The sequence below is a fragment of the Lepidochelys kempii genome, chromosome 2 (assembly GCF_965140285.1).
Source record: "Lepidochelys kempii isolate rLepKem1 chromosome 2, rLepKem1.hap1, whole genome shotgun sequence".
NCBI classification, from domain to species: Eukaryota; Metazoa; Chordata; order Testudines; family Cheloniidae; genus Lepidochelys; species Lepidochelys kempii.
In genome coordinates this window covers 108,228,889-108,249,455 of record NC_136381.1, presented here as the reverse complement: position 1 = coordinate 108,249,455, position 20,567 = coordinate 108,228,889, and the positions used below count along the sequence as shown (strand labels likewise).

General features: G+C 41.4%; 1 protein-coding gene across 4 annotated transcripts in view; it reads left to right on the top strand.

The window, feature by feature from the left end:
- The window catches only part of CDKAL1 (CDKAL1 threonylcarbamoyladenosine tRNA methylthiotransferase), a 665,563-nt gene that overhangs the window by 402,832 nt on the left and 242,164 nt on the right, over positions 1–20,567 (top strand). For all 4 annotated transcript variants that reach the window (XM_078851602.1, XM_073331895.2, XM_078851603.1 and 1 more), the window contains one exon: positions 2,854–3,020. In XM_078851602.1, the coding sequence (XP_078707728.1) occupies positions 2,854–3,020 (167 nt within the window). The remainder of the gene's footprint in view (positions 1–2,853; positions 3,021–20,567) is intronic.

Sequence of the window (20,567 nt, the reverse complement as noted above, 5' to 3'; positions counted from 1 at the left end):
CTTAGAGGTCAGTTTGCTTCTACTAGCACTAAAATTACCCAGATAACGGCATGATGGATGACCTAATGAAGTGAGCATTCAGAAGAGAAAAAAATAAATAATGCACAAGATGAGGCAATGTGTTTAAAAAGAGATCCTGAGCAGCACTGGGGAATGTTGCTTTCACAGAAGATTTATTTTTTGTGGAAAAAAAATAAAGTGTAAGAAACTAATAAATGAGAAGGGACCATATTCTCCACTCCCCCTGTTTGCCGTAAGCTGGGGGACCTGGGAGGAACTTCTGTGTCTTTCTTGAAACAGAGTCTTAGCCTCTGAGTCCAGAGGGCTAGAATGAACATTTTAACAGAGAGATCCTTTTAGTATTCACTCCAAAGCTGTGACATAGGACCTGAGCTTTAAGTTGATTTACCCAGGTTGTATAGATTTCAAGGCTTAGGACTCATAATAGCCTTCAGGATTTGCTTATCCCTTTTGCAAGGCTGAAATTGGGAAAAGAAGGTTTTCCTATAGTATTTTTTCTACATTATATACATGTTTTTGCAATCTGAGCATGGATTATACCCATTGCCTTTTATTCAGCATCCTGATCGCAGAGCAGTCAAGACAGTTATTCCTGTTGTTGCTGATTTACTGTTACAGCTGCTTCCTTTTCATGTGATTTAATTTGAAGTTTCAGCCCACCAGGGGGCTAATAGTCCCACCTATGCAGCTTTAAGAGCTAGTTGTTGTTTTCCACCTGAATGTTGTTTCCATTCCTATTCATAGACATTCTTTCTTCACATTCATCTGGCAACAGCAAGGCAGTGTTCCAGCAATCCTCTTCAGAGAGTAAAAACATGGAACAATTTGGATGGAAAAATTATAAATTAAAATCAGTCTGATCACTTTAAAGTGTCCACGTTATTGTTTTGGTGAATGCCAGCAACTGGAAAATAATGGCTAATGTCCTGTTTTTGTATCTCGTTTAAGATTTTTATTTATTTATTTAATGTTACATTATTCATTTTTTCCATTGATTGCACCATACATATTTTTTAAACCTTTGCAATAGCGTAGCATTGCTTGATGTGAAGTATGTTGCTAAAAATATTAGCAACTTCTGTAAACCAGTAGTGAGTGTGTATAATATATTCACTCACACTGTAAGACTCTTGAGACATTTGACTATAAGGTTATGCTTGAAAGTATGATAACACGACTGTGCTATGTAGGTACATGTAATGGAATGTTAGTGGATGATGGCTACATAGCAGTGGAGAAACAGCTGCAAATTAATCAAACTTTTTAATATCTGATACCAAACTTTTAAAGGTGGGCTGTGAACATGTACAGATGCTATTCTGAAGGATGTTTTACAGGATTTTTTGTAAGTGCCTAACTGCATATTTGCATAGAGGACTGTGTTCCAATGGACATTTCAGTATTGTTGTCTGATCATTTTGACTGTGTCCTGCATTATAAAGCATTGTTTATGTTGAACTGAAGTATGCTGGAGAGAACCATCTCAATACTGCTTCCACCAGGACTCTCACAAAAACAAGAAGTCCATCTCATGAAGCTATCCCAGTGGGCAAAATTTTAAATAAAACATTTTTGGTTTATATTGTAAATTGTTTTCGTTTTAAATAATAAATAGTTCTAAAACCTTTTTAAACAATCGGAGTTCAGTTTGACACTCAACAGAGACTGTTGTACCTCCCTTTCAACATAGCGTGAGTTAGAGAGCAGTATTTTGCTTTTTTCTGTTTGCATCATAGTCTTAACATTATTTAAACCAATGTTTTTGTTTGTATTTTCCAAATTAAAATGATTAAAAACATTTAAATTTTATGAGGCTGAGCTTCCTCTGCCAGTCCAGTTGGAGCCACTTAGAAACCAGTCATGTGGCTTCCAATGGATGGAACTGTAGATGTGACTTCTTTTTCTTTTCTTTGTTTCATTTCCTGTAGTAGAAACTTAACTTTGTGCTGAGTTAATCCTAGTCATCTCATTGACTCAAAAGAAAATTTCCCCCCTTTTTAATTGGCTTATTTCTTCAGCAGCTTCATTTCTGCATTATGAAAAGGTTGAGGTCAGGGGCAGACTTATAGTAGTGGCCCATCTGAAATCAACTGTTATTAAAAAGTGGCACAATCTTTACTGCCTTTGGGCAGGAAAATGTTGTTAACAGATTTCAGTGTTCAAGGGTAAGATTTTTGTACAATACAAATTGACTACACTACTTCCGAAGATCTGATTGATGGAAAATAGAATATTAACTGCCAGGAAACAGGTTTTCCAACACTACTATTTAGCCGTCCTGCACTGACTACCCTTTTAATGGAATGATTTAATATGTCCTTGCTAACAGTATAATTGAAAGAATGCAGCTTGTAATAGTTATTGCAGGTTACATGATAATCACCTCATTCGGCAGTTGGTTTGTTAGAGCCTTAACTACCCTTGGCCTTTGCAGGCTGCTAACTGCTAGTAATGGTCATTAGCGTGGACTGATTGCTTGAGCAGTATTGCTTGCTCTGTTTAATAAACTAGATAGCCTCAAAGATGGGAGTGCAGTAAAAGTCCAAATTGAGTTGCTTTAGAGGCAGCACAGTATTAATCATTGGTTGTGAATGTTAATCACTCCACAGCAGTGATAATTTACAGCATTGTTGTAGCACACTGGCACTCATAAAATGAACTTAATAACCCACCACTACCCATGGGATAAGCCTCTTTTTTTCTGCAATTGAATACTCAGCCTGGCTGCATAATAGTCTTGTGAAATACTGCATTTAAAAGGGTGAGCAGCTGTATGATAAAATAAACAGCTCTAAAACAGATTTGTTAATTATCTCTTTCTTTTATTCACAGAGGGTGTTTGTGAGATATGGCTGACCAGTGAAGACACAGGGGCTTATGGCAGAGACATTGGCACAGACCTTCCTACACTTCTGTGGAAGCTGGTTGAAGTTATTCCTGAGGGAGCTATGCTGAGACTTGGCATGACAAATCCTCCCTATATTTTAGAGCATCTGGAGGTAAGTAAAAAGAGAATCATTTACATACTGACATAGATGTTGATAAATCAAGTCAGTGTGGTATCCTGTGTAGAATAAGTGTTTCATTTAAGACTGTTAGTAAATTTCTGTAGCCACAGATTATAAAAAGTAAATTTGTAGAATTAGGCTTTAGATGTTAAACCATTTGTCTGTCATATGAGACTGTCCAATTAATCAAATATCCAAATCTTCTTGAGTGTGATGATAATATTGTGGAGCCTAACCTGAGCAACTTGAGGGTAGTGATGTTTGGATTTTACTTTCATAATCAGCCCTTTCAATAGCTAGTAGAAGAGGTCATAGCAAACTATGGATCATGAGTCAAAAGCTTCCTCCCATTTGTACCTCTCAGAAATGCACCCAGAAAACCTTGTATCGCTCTTAGACTCAACATTGTGTTCTTAAGGTGACACACATCAAGATGAAGAATAAAAGTGAAAATCTTGCCCTGTGAGTGTGCAGGGTTCCCACAGAGACCATTGGGAACTTTAAAGGTTTAGTTAGAAAAGAACATTTTGTAACAAAATAAATCAATGAAGGCAGAGACAATATGTTGGAGAACGGATGTGAACTACAAATATACAAGTAGCAGGAATTGAGAGAATTCTCGAAAGAATTGTACCCGGTAGCAAAATGAATTTCCTGAATCTCTTGTGAATTGATGATGGGAAAAATCTAACATAAGGGAGCAAAAGCAGTGACTTAGAAGTCTTCTGCAGTCTGTATCTCTTCAATACCCAGGTACAGCTACACATATATGAAAATAAATAGCAGGTGAACATCCGGCACTACCTCAAATATTATAAATGAAGTATTTCCACTTGTGATTCCTTAAAGCATTGAAGTCCATGTTTATTTAACATTGTGCCTAGTCAGCTCTTCAAAGTCTTGAGGAATAGAAAGTGAGCCTAACTGCCTTGATTTCTAAAGAAACTGTATACTAGTATGTAGGATCTTTCAAGAAGTGGCTGTTGCCACTAGAATATAAAGGGATAGCTTTGTGTCTAGGAACAATGGTGACTATTGATGCATGAAGGTCGATAGACATAACTGACAGATAAAAGTGCACTCAGTTTAAAATAATGAGTAAAGATGCTACGGTATCACTCAAAACAGGATAATGCCTATCCTGAGGAGCCTCAGCTGTCTAAGCATCATTTTGGGAATACACAGAAACTCTAGAAATACAAGTTTCATCCTTCTTATGTGTACCATGCAAGTGTGGGATAAAACCCTAAAATGAGTCTGATTTGCTGGGCATCTCAAAGATCTGTTGTCAGTTTTAATAGGAGCTGGGATTTGCATTGTTGTTTCTGGCCTAAATCCCTTCTGCCCGTAGTCACTTTTGTGTAGTTATGTGTATGCTGGTGATTGCCACCCTCTCCAGAGGTAGCTGTATTTAAGTGCCGATATATGTATGGTATATTTCAGTTATCTGAATTTCATTTATCCAAAAATCCTCATTATTTGAATCCACATTGTGTCCTCCATGTAGCTCTACAAATCACAAGCAATACATTCACATGAACTTCATGGTACACTACATTTACAAAAAATTCATGATACACCAGTGGAGCTGTGTACTCACTCAATGACTACAACACTATGTCAAGTTCAAAGTGCATCTTGTGTATTAGTTGAATTCATAGCAACATGATAAGTGTTCCACTCCCATCATAGAGACTGGGACATGGCTTCCCAGTGACCAGCGGGAAAGGGATCTCACTGACACCACAGTCAGCACTGAGGGGCCACATCCGGCCACAGCCCGAGACAGGCAACCTGGGACCAGGACAGTCACAGGGTAGCGAGGTCCGTAGGTGAGGGGCTGACACACACACATTGCCATCATTCCCAGCTGTACTGGAAGCTTTACTGCCTCCCAGCTTGCAGCTAGAACCCAGATCAGAATAGCACTTCTGTTTATCCGAACACCTAGTTATCTGAAGGATATTTGGCCATTTGGATAAATGAGGGTGTAAAGTAAAAGATTTCTGAAAAACTTTAGAATCCTCCAAGATGAAATATTTCCATAAACATGTACGTTAACATAACTTATGATATTATTACTTTATCTTTATTACAGTATTTCATATTTATTAAATCAGTCGATTGCATTTGCAGAAGGTATGGTCAACATGCCATAGATTTAGAACATCAGAGCTAATAATAAAAGCAATATATTTGATCGAAATAGATCAAAGTTAACAAGGAGTCCTGGTGGCACCTTAAAGACTAACAGATTTATTTGGGCATAAGCTTTTGTGGGTAAAAAAACACTCATGAAAGCTTCTGCCCAAATAAATCTGTTAGTCTTGAAGGTGCCACCAGGACTCCTTGTTGTTTTTGTGGATACAGACTAACATGGCTACCCCCTGATTCTTGACACAGATCAAAGTTATAATATTTCATATTTGTTTTTGGAACGAGCACAGTTTCTAAGAGTACAGATTTAACATTTATCAGGCACACTGAAAACTTGTGGTTTGCACATTCAACTTCTAATCTGTTATGGGTATGTAACTAGAAATGACTAAATGGTAGCAGGACACTGTAGGTCAAATGCAGCTTTAGGCAGCATGTTAAGGCAGCTTTGAACACTTGTCAGCTTTACCCTAGGTATCCCTGGCAGGACAGTTAATTGTACATATCAAAGCTGGTAATTATAAAATATATAAATAAATGTTGATAAATGCAAAGTAAAAGAGATTGGCGGGAAACATTTAAATACTCATAAGCTTTACAGGTTCTAAATTAACTGTATCACATCAGGAAAGGTGACCTGAATGTCACTGTGGACAGCTCAATGAAGACTTATAAACAATGTATCAGAAAAGTAAATAAGATGTTCAAATAAATAAGGAATGGGATGGAGAAAAAATCAGAAAATAATATATTGCCATTTTATAAATTAGCAGTATGACCTTAGTGCTGGTCACCCCAGCTCAGAAAGGATATTGCAGAATTGCAGCTGGATCAGAGAAAGGCTACAAAAATTATTAGGGGCATGGAAAAAATCTTATATTAAGAGAAATTGAATAAGAGGGCATATGATTAAAGTATATAAAATAATGAATGCTATAAAGAAGGTAGGTTGGTAGTTTGTGTTCTCCCTATCCCAAAAAAACAACAAGGGACGCGAAAAAATTAAAAGGTGGCAAATTCAAAACTGATGAAAGGAAGTACTTTTTCACAAAACACATAATTAAACTGGAATTTATTATCTCAAGATATTGAGACCAAAAACTTAGCAAGGTTCAAAAAGGAATCTGACATTTATATGTATAACAGGATATTCAGAGTTATCATAGTTAATACTACAAATTTTTGGAAGAGATATTAAACCTCATGCTTCCAGATTTAAGCCTGTGGAGAAGCGGATGATTTTCTGACATCTACCTATGCAAGGTTTCTTGAACCATCCTTTGAAGCATGTGAAGTTGACTTCTTTTGGAGACTGAATACCGAACTATCGAGACCACAATTCTGATCTAGTATGGCAATTCCTATCTCCCTGTGACATACTTTCTAGTACTTTCGGGCAGGTGGCGAAGGAGGGATTAAAAGTGCTTGCACACTCTCATTTTCTGAGGAAAAATATTGGTTTTAATGGAGAGATCCTTCCATGTATATATTTCTCATGTGCTGAATTACCACAAATAATGGGTATATAATTACCTAGATAGAATAAAAATAAAAACACACACTTGGTTTGTATTTCAATTAAAGCTTGCATTCTTTTGTGTAAAATACGTTGACCTCTAATCCGTATGATTCAGTACTGATAAGTACTACTGTAAAGCATCTCGTGACTGTGTGTTTTGGAGGGATTTTGCTTGGGTTTTTTTGTGACTTCTGGTATTAGTTCAGGTAACGCAGCTTACTGTCCATCCTGATACAATTCCCTATAGTTTATATGGGTCAGTTAACACTGCTGCCAGGATACTTACCTTAATATTGGTATCTCAATCTATCAGTGCCACGTAGCACATTGTTCACTTCCTGTTAAGCACTGTATTGATTATACAATTGCTTTATTGATTTATAAGACATCACACAGCTTGGCATTGTTTAGCTAGTGAATTTCTTTTGTTCATGAGATTCATGGATGTGATATTGCTTATGATCCATAAGCATTATTTGAGGCTACAGAGTTAGAGATCCCGTAGTCAGTTTGTTCCCTGTCTTTTGAACTCACTCTCAGACCTCACCAAAAATGTGCTTATTGCTGAAGCTTTAAATGCCCTACAGTAATTATTTTTTTTTATTTGGTATTTTAAATTGTGGATTTTGTGACCTTATTTGTTTTAGCATTAGGTGATGGGATTTTCATGTGGTTTTTTTTTTTTGTGACACAGAACCTTACTCAAAAACCTCCAGTTGGTTGCTGTGTCAATGGAGGTGCTTGAAGATGGATTCTTACCATTACCCAAATTGTATATTCATACTGGCTGAAAGAGCTGAATGTCTGCTAATCCTGTGGCCTTATCTTGACTAGGAAATAAGATGGTTTTTTCCCAAGCCAATTAGTTTGAGAATAAGAATATGTAAATGTGTACACTCTACATAGTCAAAATACTAAGAAGTGATAGATTTTATTATTATTCTTTATTCAATGTGGACAAATGAAAGCTCGTATCCCTGAAAGAAAATAAACTGGAAAGCAGATCTTCAGTAAGAGGTAGAGAATAGGACATCACTGAATTAATTTCTGTTTGAACTAGAAAAACATCCAGTCTTGATTAAAAAAATTAATTTGCAAACTGGATACAATTAACTTAGGCTTGAATAGAGACTGGGAGTGGATGGGTCATTACACAAAGTAAAACTATTTCCCCATGTTTATTCCCCCACCCCACCGCTCCTCGGACGTTCCTGTTAACTGCTGGAAATGGCCCACCTTGATTATCACTACAAAAGGTTTTCTCGCCCCAGCTCTCCTGCTGGTAATAGCTCATCTTAAGTGATCACTCTCCTTACAGTGTGTATGATAACACCCATTTTTTCATGCTTTGTGTGTATATAAAAAGATCTTCTACACTTTCCACAGTATGCATCCGATGAAGTGAGCTGTAGCTCACGAAAGCTTATGCTCAAATAAATTGGTTAGTCTCTAAGGTGCCACAAGTACTCCTTTTCTTTTTGCGAATACAGACTAACACGGCCGCTACTCTAAAACCTGTCAGAATGGAGGAACTAGAACTACTGGTGCAGTAAGGGACCTAGATATTATAGGGATAACAGAAACATGCTGTAATAGTAGTCATAACTGGAATACAGATATTAAAAGTTGTGTGGTATTCAGGAAAGACAACTAAAGGTAAAGGTGATGAAGTAGCATTGAATATTAATGACGAGGTTGACTAAAGAGATCAGAAGTGATGGAATGGATAAAACAGAATCTATTTGGGTCAGAATCACTTTGGGGAAGAAAGGTATCAGAGGCTACACTGGGATAGTGCTTGGGATCTGCTACAGATCCCCAGGATCAAATTTGGACATGGACAGAGATCTCTTTATTTTTAATTAAATAAATACTACTGAGAATCATGTGGTTATGGGAGACTTTGATTTCCGAGATATAGATTAGAGGACAAATGCAATAATAATGGTTGGGCACAGAAATTCCAGGGTATGATAGGTGACAGATTTCTTCACCAAATAGTCACCAAACCAACAAGAGGTGAAGCCATTTTAGATTTAGTATTGGAGAGTAGTGAGGACCTTATAGAAGAACTGGTTGTAGGGGACAAGCTCGGTTCGAGTGACCATGAGCTAATTCAGTTTAAACTAAATGGAAGGATAAACAAAAATAGTTCTGCAACTAGAATCCTTGATTTCAAAAGGGCAAACTTTAAAAAAATAAGCATGTTAGTTAGAGAAGTTGACAGGACTGAAGAAGTCAAGGATCTGAATGTGGGGAAGGCTTGGAACTAGTTTCTGAAGCTTTAACTAAAGTTTCTGAAGCCTGCATCCCAAGCAAAATTCATGGGGAAGTGTTGCAGATCAAACTGGATGCACAAGCATCTCAAACAAGGTATTAAGAGAAAGCAGAAAGCTTTCTTGGCAGTTGCAAAGTGTAGGGGAAAAGTGACAACTGCCAAAAGCCAAACAGAGTTGGACCTTGCAAAGGAAATTAAAATAGCCATATAAATAAAAAAGAAAACATGGAAAGAAGAACTGGGGCAACTAAGCATTGATGATATGGGGGAGATTAAAGATAATCGAAGTATTGCCCAAAACCTAAATGAATACTTTGCTCAGCTTTTTAAAAGGATAATGAAGAGCTTGGGGTCAGTGGCATGGTGGGTAATGGGAACAAGGATATGGAAGTAAAAGTTACCACATCTGAAGTGGAGCCAAACTCATACAGCTTAATGGATCAAATAGGGGGCCCAGGTGATCTTCATACAATAAACTCAGGGGTCATACCTTATGATGGGAGAGTTGTAAATATAGTACCTGTATTTAAGAAAGGAAAAAACTATAGGGAAACTACAGGTCCATTAGTTTGACCTCAATTTTATGCAAGGTCTTAGAATAAATTGTGAATGCGAAAGTAAAGGATATAGAGGTAAATGATAATTGGGATGAAATACAACATGGTTTGGGGGTTGATTGTGCAGATCAGCCTGATTTTTCTTTGAGAAGATGACCAGTTTTCTAGACAAAGGAAATTCAATAGATCTAATCTACCTGGATTTCAGTAAGGCATTTGATACAGTTCCACATGGGAAAATTATTAGTTAAATTAGAGAAGATGGGGAGTAATATGAGAATCGAAAGATGGATAAGGAACTGGTTAAAGGGGAGACTACAGTTGGGGTCATACTAAAAAATGAACTGTCAGGCTGGAGGGAGGTTATTAATGGAGTTCCTCAAAGATCAGACTTGGGACCTTATTTAACATTTTCATTAATGACCTTGGCACCAAAAGTGGGAGTGTGCGAATAAAATTTGTGGATATAACAAAGTTGGGAGATACTGCCAATATGAGGGAGGACCAGAATATCATACAAGAAGATTTGGATGATCTTGAAAACTGGAGTAATAGAAACGCAAAGTCCTGCACTTCGGGACTAACATGAAGAATTTTTGGTATAATGTGGGGACATGTCAGTTTGAATTGATGGAGGAGGAGAAAGACCTGGATGTATTGGTTGGTCATAGAATGACTGAGCTGCCAATGTGCTGTGGCTTTGAAAAAGTGTAATGCAATCTTAGGATGCATCAGGCAAGGTATTGCCAGTAGATATAAGGAAGTGTTATTACCATAATACAAGGCACTGGTGAGACCTCTTCTGGAATACTGTGTGCAATTCTGGTCTCCCATGTTTAAGAAAGATTAATTCAAACTGGAATAGGTACAGAGAAAGACTACTCGGATGGTTAGAGGAATGGAGAAACCTACCTTACAAGAGGAGACTTAACATAACAAAGGCTGATGAGGGAGATATGATTACTGTAGATACATCAGAGGGATGAATACCAAGAAGGGAGAGGAGGAGTTTAAGTTATGGGCCAATGTTGGCCCAAGAACATGTGCACTGGCCATCAACAAGTTTAGGCTTGAAATTAGATAAAGGTTTCTAACCATCAGAGGGGTGAAGTTCTGAAACAGTCTTCCGATGGGAGTAGTGGGGGGCAAAAAACTTAACTTGTTTTAAGACTGAGCTTGATAAATTTATGGAGAGGATGGTGTGATGAGATTGCCCAAAATGGCATATGGCTCATCTGTAACTGCTATTAATCAGTATCTCTAACGGCTGGACATGGGACACTAGATGGGGAGGGCTCTGTGTTACTACTAAGAATTCTCTCCCAGGTGTCTGGGTGGTGGGTCTTGCCCACATGTTCAGGATCTAAGTGATCACCATATTTGGGATCAGCAAGGAGTTTTGTTCTACAGGATAGGTCTGTTTTCTTCTTAGAATAGCCTCTGTCCTTTTCATCATAGATTGCCCACCCCAGCCATCTTTTGTAAATCAGCTGCAAAATATTAGGGCATATATTAATAAACAGTTCACAGCTAAGTATTTGGTATTTATGTGATGTAAAATAAACTTCTTTCTCGTGGACTTTACATTTAAGAGGGTTACATGATATCTCCTCTGCTCTGTGCTGAAGGATAACATAGTAAAAACAGGTAAAAGCACTCCTCAACACCCTTATAAAACCTTAGTGAGTGAACCTAAAAAAAGTATTTAAAGAAAGTTGACATACCCTCTCTGCCTGCTGGATTTCCAAGCATCTCAAGGATTTCAAGAAATCTTGCATCCTACATATCCCCTAATATGTATCCACTGTAATGACATATTCATATGAACAATAACTAAAGTTTACAATACAAACATCTAAAAAAGCAATATTGAATTTTAGAAAAGTGTATGACTTCGGGCAGAAGTCCCCAATCTGTTGGGGGGCCACGGCGGGGCACCACCCAGCTCCGCCCCAGCTCTTGGTCCCTGCCCCCTACCTCGGCCCATAGCTATGACTCCAGACCTGCCCCCAGCTGCAGCCCCAGCCTTGACCCCCTTACCTCTGTTCATGTGCCCCTTCTCCCCTCCTGAGCTGGGGCCCTGCTCCTGGCTGGGGTGGCATGGACAGGGGCAAGTGGGGGTATGGCTCTGAAAAGTTTTGGGACCACTGATTTAGAGAATATTCCAGCCTTTCAGCAGGAATCTCAGAATAGTCTTACATGCTGTATATCTCCCCATAATTTAGGCTCCAATTTATGGCATATAAACTCTTTCTCTTCATTGTAATGAAACATTTAAAACATGTCTCTTAGCCTCTCTTAAAGTCAAACCTTAACTCCAGAACATAAGCCATGTTAAAACACAACTCTTTTCAAAATATCATTTTACACAGACTTCTGCCTATGTCTTATAATAAGTCTAAATGTTTCTAAAAGATAGCAAATTAAAAATAAAACATTCTAGGCAATGGTTAACCTTTAGTCTTTAAAGAGTCTCTACTGACCTTTTCATAAATTACACCTTGACTCACTTTGTAACCAGCCATAATATACAGTTTAAAAGAACAAAATAATATTTGCAAAAGCAGCTGACCTCCATAGCTTAAAGCATCTACACCACACCCATTTGCAGTCTTGTCATTATTGAGCAGAGCATCTGCAGTCTGTGAAATGAAAAGGAAAACATGTATGTATTAGGGCCTGTGATGTCTAATACAAGGACATTGCTTTCATGTAGAAAACGTCAGAAAAAGTTTTCTTACTTGGGCAATTCCATTGGATTTCTTCATTCTTTTTCGAGTCCTGGTCCTTACTGTATTCCACTGCAGGTTTTATGCATATGCCATGTGACCAGAGCCAAAGCTTAAGAAAGTAGTAGTATCAGTTGGTCCGTGCATGCACCCTTACTCTGCTTCTTGGTTTTGGTCCAAGATGATAGAGGGTGGGGCAGCCAAGTGAGCCCTCAGTTCTTTCTCGCCACTGCTACATGGTCCCAGTTGGAGCCTTTTCTGTTCTCTCATCTCTTGCGATGCAATTCTTCAAACTGAGAAAAAAAGACTCTTATTCTTGTACATAGTGAATATTTTTGTAGTAGTTTTAGTGTTAGTAATGATAGTTTTTAGGATTTTAAGGACTTCGGAACACCTTTTCATCAACCCCTTGATTGGGTACTAAATTATGCCGAAGAAGCTGGAGTTCAAGATCTGCACTTCCTGTCCTTGCTTGATCTCTATCAATGACAAGTACTAATTCTGACTTTACTGTTTGGGGGAAGCCCATGTTGCATCCAGGTGCAGTGTCTGCTTCTCCTTTCCTGCCCATACCCAGGGAGGCTGTGCTCTCCCCCTCAAGAAGCACCTCGTGGAGGTTGCTGTGAGGCTGCAGTCAGATCCAGGCAGGGGAACTCCCCCATCCATCAGCCTGACCAATCTAGGAGTGCGCCTCCTACTGTGGAGCCCCAGTCTTGTTATGCTGGTACCAGCACTATGCACCCTGTGTCAGGGCCTACCCGTGAAAGAAGGAAGAATGCACGTAAGCGTGACAGTGTGTCTTCCTCCAGGCCCAAAAAGGATACTGCTCCATCCAAAAGTTCATGGAGAAGTGGTGCGTTCCAAGGTGCACAAACATTATAAGAAGCTGCACAGACTGTTGGATCCATCTGTTCTGTCCATCGAACCTTGTACTCCCTCCAGGTCGGCACCACAGAGGTCAGGGGAATCGGTTCCAATACAGTTTTCCACTCTGGCTCATGTTCTGCCTTCAGTTCCGACTGAAGAGGTATACCACTGGTGCCGGGGAGACTCTGGTCAGTCCCCGAGCCTCATACACTGTTTGTCTTGGCTGAGGAAAGATCCCCACACCTTCATGTACCGTCACCTCCTTGGAAGATGCGTTACACCCCCCTCCCCTCCTCCCGCTAGACTTGCCTCATTTAGAACATGTTCCCACCCATGCCCCTGAGGCTCCTGTGATACCATCGGTTCCAAAGGCACCACCATTCAAACTGGCCTCTTTTCTCAGGCTTGGAGGACTTGGATGGGGCTCAGGGCCTGTCTCTGTCATACTGCCTGTGTGACTACCTCAAAGCCCTGCTGGCTCAATGGCAATATCTTCCCTTTACACAGCATTGGGGTCATTGGTACCCTGCTCCATAGGGCCCTCCCCAGCATCCGACAGAACCACCAAGGTGGCCGTACTGAGGATCATGGCTGCAGTATCCACCATCAGAACCTTCCTGCTTTGCTTATGAAGAATCTCCCATTTTTCCCCTTAAGCCGTCATCCAGCTAGCACTTTTAGAAGATGCACCACTTAGTCCTACTCTGACGCTACCACCAGAACCTGAGCACTTCCCTTTGTCATCCCTGGATATCACGGTGTCTTCAACTCCCTCCTCACCTCTGGATGACTACCAACAATTCTAGGGTCTGCTTCGTAGGGTGGCTGGTGCCCTCGACATCCCACGGGAAGAAGTGCAAGATAAGCAACACCAACTACTTGATATCCTGCATGCCTTGGTACCAGCCCGAGTGTCCCTACTAATTATCGAGGCCATCCTTCAACTGGCCCAAACTGTCTGGCATACTCCAGCCATCTGCACCCCCGCCCCCAAAGGGACAAGGAAGAGGTACTACGTCCCTCCAAAGGGATCTGAGTTTCTCTTCTCTCATCCTCCACCCAAATTCCTCATCATCCAGGCAGCGACAGCATGGACCCATTGACAGCACCAACATTCCACCCCGGCAGATAAAGAGGGCAAACACCTGGACCTTCTGGGCTGCATTTTTCCTCTACCAGTCTCCAGTTTTGTATTTCAAATTACTTGGCTCTGTTAGCAAAATACAACTTCCTTATGTACAGCAAGCTAATGGATTTCACACACAAAAACTGCCCCAGCAACATCAAGCCCGATTCCAGACTATCCTAGAGGAAAGGAAGCTGGTTGTGAGGACATTGCTACAGTCCTTGTTGGACACAGCAGACACTTTTTCACATACAATGGCTACAGGATTGTCATGCAAAGAGAGTCCTGGCTACATTTGTTAGGTTTCCCAAGGGAGGTCCAGGCCACCATAGAAGACCTTCCTTTCTATGAGTGTTTTCAGTCAGAAGTCTGACTCGGTTCACTCCCTCAGGGACTCTAGAGCTACCTTCCAATCGCTGGGCATTTACACACTGGCATCCAAGTGCAAGTTCTACCGCCCACTGCTGACTCAGTGATTCAAAGTTCCCCAGTTCTTTCAACAGCAGTACTATGAGCCTCCTCGCAAATGGTAGAGGACCCAGCAATCCCATCCCTCAGGTCCTTCATCCTCTCTACCTTCTGTATCTCATGCCCTGACTTCACAGAAACGTTATTTCTGAGTACACTTGGAAAGCTGTCAACCACCGTACCTTATACTGTTCACCCAATCCACCCCCCTTTTGAGGGCGCCTAGCACTCTTCTTACCACCTGGAGTGCAATAACAATGGACAAGTGGGTCCTGGATGTCATTCTGTGTGACTATACAATGGAGTTAAAAATGCTACCTCATCCTGCATCCTGACCCTGCCTCAGGGATTGCTTTGACAACAGTATCCTTGCCCTTGAAATGGACTCCTTGCTGCAAAAGGGGAGTGATAGAACCTGTTCCCACAACCTATCAGGGTTCTACTCCAGGGTTCTACTACTTCCTAGTCCCCAAGAAGGAGGACAGGTGATGACCAAACCTAGACCTCTGCCATCTGAACTACTTCATACGAAAGCTGAAGTTTCATATCGTCACCCGTGCAGCCATCATTTCTTCCTTAGAAAGATGCATGTGATTTACGGATATGCAGGACGCTTACTTTTATGTGGATATCCATCCAATTCTCAGATGTTCTCTGAGATTCATGGCAGGTCTTCTTCACTTCCAGTACAGGGTTTTTCCGTTCTGACACACCGCTGTTCCATGAATCTTCACCAAAGTCGTCTTGGTAGTGGCGGCCCACCTCCGGCATCAAGGGGTCCTTATATTTCCTTATCTTGATGACTGACTGCTGGCAGTCCCATCCCAAGAAAAGAAGCTTGAGCCTTGTCCTCTGTGCTGCTCACACTCCTCTCCTTCCTAGGGGTAAATGTAAGCGTTTAAAAATCATCTTTGGACCCCACTCAATCCCTAGAATTCATTGGGGGGGGCACACATTGACACAATCTCGGCTCGTGCATACCTACCAGAGGACAGGTTGCATATCCTGCAGGAGCTAATTTCCAGGGTGATATCTGGCAAGATATCATTCTGTCCCAGCCAAAACCTGCCTTTCTCTTCATGGCCGGATAGCAGCTTGCACTTACATGCCTGCCTTCACACATCTATGCTTTTGCTGCCTACAACTATGGCTCCAGAGGGTCTACTCACCCATGCAACACTCTATGGACTTTCTACTCTGTTTCCCCTCCAGTTGTGGACAGATCCAAGTCAGGTCTGTAATGGGATACCATTTCTTCCATCTTCCCCCTTCACAACAATTATCATTGGAAGAGGGATCCACATTGGCGAGCACATGACTCAAGGGACTTCAACTGCTCAAGAGTCCCAAATGAACATCACCATTCTGGAGCTTCGAGCTGTGTGGAGAGCAAGCCACTTGTTTCTCCCATCCATCCATTTCTGTCATGTTGGACAACACCACCACCATGTACTACATCAACAAGCAAGGGGACATGAGATCTCCTGCACTCTGTGGAGAAGCAATTTACCTTTGGGGATTGTTGCATTGTCCACAAGATCCTGTTGTCTGCAGCATACCTTCCTGGGATTCAGAACGTGATTACAGACCCTTTCCGCAAGAAGTTTGTGAACGACCATGAATGGGAACTTCATGATGCTGTGGTCACCAGCATTTTCAAGCAAGCAGGGACCTCTTCACCTGCCACACCAACAGCAAATGCTCCCCGTACTGCTCTGGGGAGGGCTCTGTACCCTTTCCCAGGGCGATGCCCTAGTCCTCCACTTGTAGGATCAGTTCAATTACGCCTTTCCCCGCTTCTGCTTCTGCCACAAGTCCTGCATAAGGTCAGGCAGGAGAGAGTGCCAGTCATTCTGATAGCCCCATTCTGATTTCTCCTTTTTCACCGCATGTCAGCACACTTCTCACTTCTACTGCCACCTCTCCCGGAACAGAGTGGGTGGATCTGGCATCCCAATTCCCAGACTCTTCACTCCAGGCTTGGTTTTTGGATGGGCATCTTCATTAGAATGGGAATGTTTGTTAGCAGTACAGAACATCCTCGCAAGTAGGAGGAAGGAGTCCACAAGGTGATCCTATGAGGCCAAACGGAAGCGTTTCACTTCTTGGGCCCAGCAGAAGGGTCCTGCCCCTGAGGATATGGCTTTTCTTGTAGACTACCTCCTCTCCTTAAAGATGTCTGGCCTTGCTCTCAACTACATCAAGGTCCACATGGCCACTCTCAGTGCCTTCCACTCTCCAGTGGAGGGGCAGTTTGTGTTTAGTCACCCATTGACATCCAGGTTTTGGAAGGGCCTCCTTTGAACCTTCCGTCTCATTCACCCCCTTGCTGCCCAATGAGAAGTCAGCCTTGTCCTCAAGACACTGACGAAGTAACCCTTTGAACCTCTGGCTTAGTTCTCTCTCTCTCTCTCTCTCTCTCTCTCTTGCTATCTCTTATGAAAGACTGGTTAGCAAGCTGGGGGCCATGGTGGAAGACCCCCATTTACTACATTTCATAAAGACAGAGTTTCCCTATGCTTGCATCCCAGGTTCCTCCCTAAAGTTGTGTCTTGTTTTCACCTCAACCAACCTATACACTTATCTTCTTTCTTTCCGAAGCCTCATACTTCAGTGGAGGAAAGGCGCCTTCACTCCCTTGACATCCGCAGCGCCCTGGCCTTCTACCTGCAGAGGATGAAACTCTTCAGAAAGTCCCCTAGACTGTTGGTTGCTAAAGCTGAACACATTAAGGGGCAAGCCATTTCCGCTCAGAGGATTTTGAGTTGGGTGTCAACATACATTACACTATGCTACCAGTTGTCAGGGCTGTTTCTGCCCCATGGGATATGGGCCCACTCCACAAGAGCGCAAGCATCAACTGCAACTGTGCTTCATAACCTGCCTCATACAGACATATGGAAGGTGGCTACATGGAGCCTGGTACATACCTTCATTTCCCATTATGCCTTGGTGCAAGACTCTTCTACAGATGTCTCATTGAGAGTGGCTTTTTTCCATTCCACAGTTCTATCTTCCTCACACCCTCCTCCTACCTAGGCACGGCTTGTTAATCACCCTCAGTGGAATACAATAAGAGCCATCACTTGAAGAGGAGGAGGTTACTTCCCTGTAATTGGAGGTTCTTCAAGTGTGTGGTCTCTATATGTATTCCAAACTTGCTCTCCTTCCCTCTGCTGTGAATCTCTGGTTGGTGGTGGAGGAAGAACTGTGGGCGCAGTTGGTCTGTCCTGTCCTTTATTGCCTCGGGCAAAACCATGAGGCAGAGCAAGGGTGCATGAGCAGACCAACGGATACTACTACTTTCAAAAGCTCCGGCTCTGGACGTATGGCACATGTCTATAACCCTCAGTGGAATACAGATAGGAACCATACATCTCAAAGAACCTCCAGTTACAGGTAAGTAACCTCCTTTTACAGCAGCAGAAACAGCAAATACAGTAAATGGCCTCTCCAGATCTTTTGTGATCTGTATTTGTTATTTCTCCAACTGTCTGTTATTTATACCCAAAAATGTTATTTTGTTGACTGAGTCAATGTTTTAACCTTAATCTGAGTAAATAATGCTTTTTAATCACACTATGCAAAGAAGTTTTGGTTAATATCATTCAGGATTGTGAAAGCCACAGTTTGTCAAATATCCTGTTGGCAGTCTGAGCACCTTTGCTTGACAAGTAATTTGATCAGTTTTATTTCTCTGGCTCTCAAACATTTATTTTTGTTAGGTTTTCTATAAAGGCCTTCAAAAACAAGTTTAGATGTATATCTGGCTATTTTCCCATGCACACACCCATGTGTTTATGCTTTAAAAAGTAAGAGAACCATATGAAAACCTCTTTAAGTGGAGACCAGACTGAGAGCTTGTGTATACCTAGAGCCGTTTTCTCTACACTTTTATATTAAGAGAACTATCCTGCTTCTTTGTTTGACTGCCAAATAAAATACAGTTTCTAGACTGGTTTCAGAGTAACAGCCGTGTTAGTCTGTATTCGCAAAAAGAAAAGGAGGACTTGTGGCACCTTAGAGACTAACCAATTTATTAGAGCATAAGCTTTCGTGAGCTACAGCTCACTTCTTCAGATGCATCTGAAGAAGTGAGCTGTAGCTCACGAAAGCTTATGCTCTAATAAATTGGTTAGTCTCTAAGGTGCCACAAGTCCTCCTTTTCTTTTTAGTTTCTAGACTCTTACCTTTAATCTTCATCAAATTAAACTAGAGGATTGCATGCTTGGTTGCTTCTTTAGACCAAGCACATTACACCCACGAGGGACTCCTTGCATCTCTCAATTCCTATAAGCTCCCCTGTGTGCCATCTCCTGTGTTTCAGGGACTCAGGCTATGTCTACACTGCAGCCTATGTTGGCAAAACTTAGGTTGCTTTGCAGTGTGAATATTCCACTCCCCGGAGTGACATAAGTTACACTGACATATGTGCCAGTGTGCGCAGCGCTATGTCAGTGAGAAAGCTTATCCCACCGACATAGCTTCTGCTGCTGGCAGAGATGGGTTTTTATGCCAACAGGAGAGTTTTCTCCCATTGGCATAGAGTGTCTTCGTCAGACACGCTGCAACGGTGCAGCTATATCCATGCAGCTGTGCCATTGGAGTGTTGTACGTATAGACATACCCTCACTGCAACCCCCACTCTTCTCTAATGCCAGGGCCTCCATGTGCCCTGTCCCCCACCCCATGTTCCCTGTTCTCCCTCTGTGTGGGAGGGGCTTCGTGTGCTGTCTCCCCAATGCCACCATTCTCCTTGATACAAAGGTCCCTCATTCCCCACATCCCCCTCCAGGGACTCCCTGTATGCCCACATTCTCCCTTCCACCTATTCCAACAGTTGTGTGTATGCCAGTGAAAATGAGGTAGGATCAGAGTCTAAAATAGAGAAAGAACAAGTCAAAAATTACTTAGGCAAGTTAGATGTCTTCAAATCACCAGGGCCTGATGAAATGCATCCTAGAATACTCAAGGAGCTTACTGAGGAGAATTCTGAGCCATTATCTTTGAAAAATCATGGAAGCCGGGAGACATTCCAGAAGACTGGAAAAGGGCAAATATAGTGACCATCTATAAAAAGGGAAATAAGGACAACCCGGGAAATTACAGACCAGTCAGCTTAACTGTTGTACCCAGAAAGAAAATGGAGCAAATAATTAAGCAATCAATTTGCAAACACCTAGAAGATAATAAGGTGATAAATAACACTCAGCATGGATTTGTCAAGAACAAATCATGTCAAACCAACCTGATAGCATTCTTTGACAGGTTAATAAGCTTTGTGATTCAGGGGGAAGTGGTAGATGTGGTATATCTTGACTTTAGTAAGGCTTTTGATACTGTCTCACATGACCTTCTCATAAACAACTAGGGAAATACAACCTAGATGGAGCTACTATAAGGTGGGTGCATAACTGGTTGGAAAATCATTCTCAGAGAGTAGTTTTCAGTGGTTCACAGTCTTGCTGGAAAGGCATAAGAAGTGAGGACCCGCAGGGATCAGTTCTAGGTCCAGTTCTGTTCAATATTTTCATCAATGATTTAGATAATGGCATAGAGAGTACACTTATAAAGTTTGTGGACGATACCTAGCTTAGAGGGGTTGCAAGTGCTTTGGAGGAGAGGATTAAAATTCAAAATGATCTGGACAAACTAGAGAAATGGTCTGAAGTAAATAGGATGAAATTCAATAACGGCAAATGCAAAGTGCTCCACTTAGGAAGGAACAATCAGTTGCACACATAAAAAATGGGAAATGAATACCCAGGAAGGAGTACTGAAGAAAGGGATCTGGGGGTCATAGTGGATGACAAGCTAAATATGAGTCAACAGTGTAA